Genomic DNA, 3,940 nt, shown 5'->3' with positions numbered 1-3,940 from the left:
TACTAAAACAAATTATTATTGTTATTATTATTATTATTATTATTAAAAGTAAAGTTTGTCTGTTGAACTGTTGTGTATTTTAGACGGCCTCACCCCAATGGCAGAGCTGAATGCTTCCCTGACCTCGCAGCCCTCGGCCACCGCTGTTGATGTGGACTCGGACATTGACTTTGACCTGGGTGACCTCAGCTTCTTCAACAACCTGACCACGCTGCAGAACACCACGTCGGCCGACCTTGACCTGGTGCAGGTCAACGACATGTTCATGGACATGCCCAGCGGCGAGGGAGCGGCCGTCGTCTCGGCTTCGACCTCTACTGGCGTGGTGGATGCCCCGAATACCTTGAGTGAAGGTCAGTGGCTGGGTGTTTGTTTGTGTTGTTGATTCTGTGTGCGTGTGTGTGTGTGTTTGAGTGAAAGTATGTGTGTGTTTGAGTGAAAGTGTGTGTGTGTTTGAGTGAAAGTGTGAGTGTGTTTGAGTGAAAGTGTGTGTGTGTGTGTGTTTGAGTGAAAGTGTGTGTGAATGAGTGAGAGAGAGAGAGAGTGTATGTTTTAGTGTTTGAGAGAAAGGTGTGTGTTTGAGTATGTCTAAGAGAGAGAGAGAAAGAAAGAGTGTATATATGAGAGAGAGAGAAAGAAAGAGTGTATATATGAGAGAGAGAGAAAGAAAGAGTGTATATAAGAGAGAGAGAGAGAAAGAAAGAGTATATATATGAGAGAGAGAGAAAGAAAGAGTATATATATTTTTGAGAGAGAGAGAAAGAAAGAGTATATATATTTTTGAGAGAGAGAGAAAGAAAGAGTAGGGGCCTATATATATATGAGAGAGAGAGAAAGAAAGAAAGAGTATATATATGAGAGAGAGAAAGAAAGAAAGAGTATATATATGAGAGAGAGAGAAAGAAAGAGTATATATATGAGAGAGAGAGAAAGAAAGAAAGAGTATATATAAGAGAGAGAGAGAGAGAGAAAGAAAGAGTATATATATGAGAGAGAGAGAAAGAAAGAGTGTACATATGAGAGAGAAAGAGAAACAGAGAGACTCATAGGTTTGGTTGAAGAAAGCTTTTTTGTCTTTGTCTTCATCAGTTTTTGTTGATCCCTGATTTTTCTTTCTCATCATTGTGGGTGGTTTGCTCATTCTTTCCTTTCAAACAGCTGTCTTCCTTTTCTCTTTTCCTCCTTTTTTGTGTATGTTATTCTCTTGTGACACATCTATTCTTGGACACTTTTGAGAACTTATTGTGTTACAAGTGCCGTAAAACTCTTACTAAAACTAAACTCTTCCTGTGGGTGGTTGGCGGGTGCTCTGGTGTGGTTTGCTCCTTCTTTCCTATCAAACATCTATCGTCCTTATCTCCCCTTCTTCTTTTTTATGTTTGTTAGTCTCATGTAACACCTCTAATCTTCTGGCGCTCATATGACCTGATGCAGTTGTGAGCGCCGTAAAACTCTTACTAAAACTAAAAACTGAACTCTTCCTCACCCGGTGAACAACTTCTTCTGACAATGCCTCGTGTCCCTCCTCTGTCCTCCAGGTATGGATAGTCTGCAGATGCTGGAGGATGAATTCAACGACTCTGCCCTCTCTCTGTCGGGCTCCTCGCCCCGTGATGTGAGTACCATCTGAACTCTTCTGTGTGTCTTTGTTGATCGTAGTGTGCGGGCGGGCGGGTGGTTGGAGGGCGCCCACTGCTAGGTCCTACTACTTGTTTTTTTTTTTCGTTTTGTTGTTTCTGTCTATTTGACGCTCTTCTGCTTCCCGGCACGATATGAGGTAGTGGTTGGCGGGTGCTCTTGTGTGGTTTTCTCCTTCTTTCCTACCTAGCATCTCTATCCTCCTTATCTCTCCTTGTCTTCTTTTTTGTGTTTGTTACTCTCTGGTAACATCTTTAATCTTCGGCACTTCTATGACCTTATTGTGTTGCAAGTGCTGTAAAACTAAACTCTCATCCTTCTTTTTTTTTTTTTGTTGTGTTTGTTACTCTTTTTTAGCACCTCTAATGTCCGGCACTGACATCATCTAATGTGTTGCAAGTGCCGTAAAACTCTTTAACTAAAACTAAAATAAGTTTCAGCCATTGTGTTGGTGGTCTTTAATCTTTGTGTTACTCACACTGAAGCATGGTTGCCTGTGAACTAAAGCTCAATGAACTGCACTGTGCCACTATTGTTGACTCTTGTGTGGGTGGATCTGCTTTCAATTCAAAACGGACCCATTCGTCCTACACCGTAGCATGTGGGTGGTTGGCGGGTGCTCTGGTGTGGTTTGCTCCTTCTTTCCTATCAAACATCTGTCATCCTTATCTCTCCTCCCTTCTTTTTTTGTGTGTGTTTGTTACTCTCTTGTAACACATAATCTATGCTTCGGCCCTTTTATGTCTTTATTGTGTTGCAAGTGCAGTAAAACTCTTACTCTAACCAAAAGCACCTTAGCATACAGTCAGGCCGTGGAATAGGTAGAGCCTTGCGGGTCAAGTCTGTAAAAGGACACCGCCAGAAGAGAGAGAGAGAGAGAGTGTTAAGTTGCTAATGTTATGTCAGTCCAGAAATCAGATACATTTGGAGTCTGCTGCTTTCCCTCCCGCCAGGGAAATCCTATCTCGCCTGACCCGTTGAGCTCGGTCTCAAAACGGCATTATTTGTTCAATAATTTTTGCATGTGGTTTGGGGTAGGTCTCAAAACGGTATTATTTGTTCCATAATGACAGATACTTTGCATGTGGTTTGACTGCTTTTTGTGGCCGGTTATTCTGGTGTGGTTTGCTTCTTCTTATTCTTTCCTATCACACATCTATTGTCTTTATCTTCCCTCGTTCTTTTTTGTGTTTGTTACTCTCTTGTAACACCTCTAATCTCCAGCACGTGTATGATGAATTGTGTTGTTACAAGTGCCATAAAACTCTTACTAAAACAGAGGTTGTAGTTCGTTGGAGGATCCCACTGATGGGCCCCAACTTCTTTGCTATTCCTCCGTTGTTTCTGCCTCTCATGTCTTTTCCTCTCGCTATGTGTTAGTGATTGTGTCTATTCGTTCCTTTAGAACCCTAAGTAGCACACATTCTTGTGGTCCTGTGTAGAAGAGACGTTGGTAGTCCAGTGGTTAGGATCTCAGACCCATAATGAAGGGGATTGCTGGTTTCGGGGTTCGAGCCTCAACTCGGTCTGGCATTGGATCCTTGGGAAAGGCAACATAGCATGAATTTCCTATTTGGTTTTGGTCCTTTCGGAGATGGACAAGATTTGATCAAACTCGGAGCCCCCGCCTCTGAAAGAACCCTCGAGTGTACCATTTCACAAGGTTTTTTTTTGTGAGGGAGAAGAGGCCGCGGCAGCTGTTTGGTGTAGATGATCTAGGGTGTCGGAGAATGGTCTCCTGTTTCAGGTGGGTGGTTGGCAGGTGCTCTTGTGTAGTTTGCTCATTTTTTCCCACCTGTCAAACTAATCAAAACATCTATCTTTCTTATCTCTCCTCCTCCTCCTCCTTTTATAAATTTGTATTTTACTCATGGGTGCTTTGTCTGGTATGGTTTGCTCCTCTTTTCCTATCAAAGAACTGGCATCCTTATCTCGCTTCTTTTTTGTTGTTGTTGTATTTATCTGTTATAACACTTCTAGTCTTTGGTACTTATTATATTATATGATCTAATTGTGCTGCAAGAGCCGTAAAACTCCTACAAAAAACAAATTTTTGACACATATTTTACTTCCTAGAACACCTCTAATCATCGGCATTTATGTGTTCTAACTGCGTTGCAAGTGTTGTCAAACTCTTTCTAAAACAAGCAAATTAAAGAGGATGGAGTTGTTGAATTGTGTGATAACTTGATGGGTTTAAAAAAAACAAAACAGAAATCAGTATTTTCACTTTTGGGTAAAAAAAATCGCACTTGTCTGTTCCATGACATAGCAGTTACGTGACTCTGTCTCAGTCAACCCC

The 3,940-nt window shown here is 41.6% G+C and overlaps 1 protein-coding gene across 3 annotated transcripts in view; it reads left to right on the top strand.

Moving 5' to 3' along the window:
• Window positions 1-3,940, top strand: part of LOC101860383 (endoplasmic reticulum membrane sensor NFE2L1) — a 41,513-nt gene that overhangs the window by 8,149 nt on the left and 29,424 nt on the right. For all 3 annotated transcript variants that reach the window (XM_035973592.1, XM_035973591.1, XM_035973590.1), the window contains exons 7-8: window positions 84-353; window positions 1,539-1,615. In XM_035973592.1, the coding sequence (XP_035829485.1) occupies window positions 84-353; window positions 1,539-1,615 (347 nt within the window). The remainder of the gene's footprint in view (window positions 1-83; window positions 354-1,538; window positions 1,616-3,940) is intronic.

This window comes from Aplysia californica, unplaced genomic scaffold (assembly GCF_000002075.1).
Source record: "Aplysia californica isolate F4 #8 unplaced genomic scaffold, AplCal3.0 scaffold01477, whole genome shotgun sequence".
Classification (NCBI taxonomy): Eukaryota; Metazoa; Mollusca; class Gastropoda; order Aplysiida; family Aplysiidae; genus Aplysia; species Aplysia californica.
This window is presented reverse-complemented; position numbering and strand designations above follow the sequence as displayed.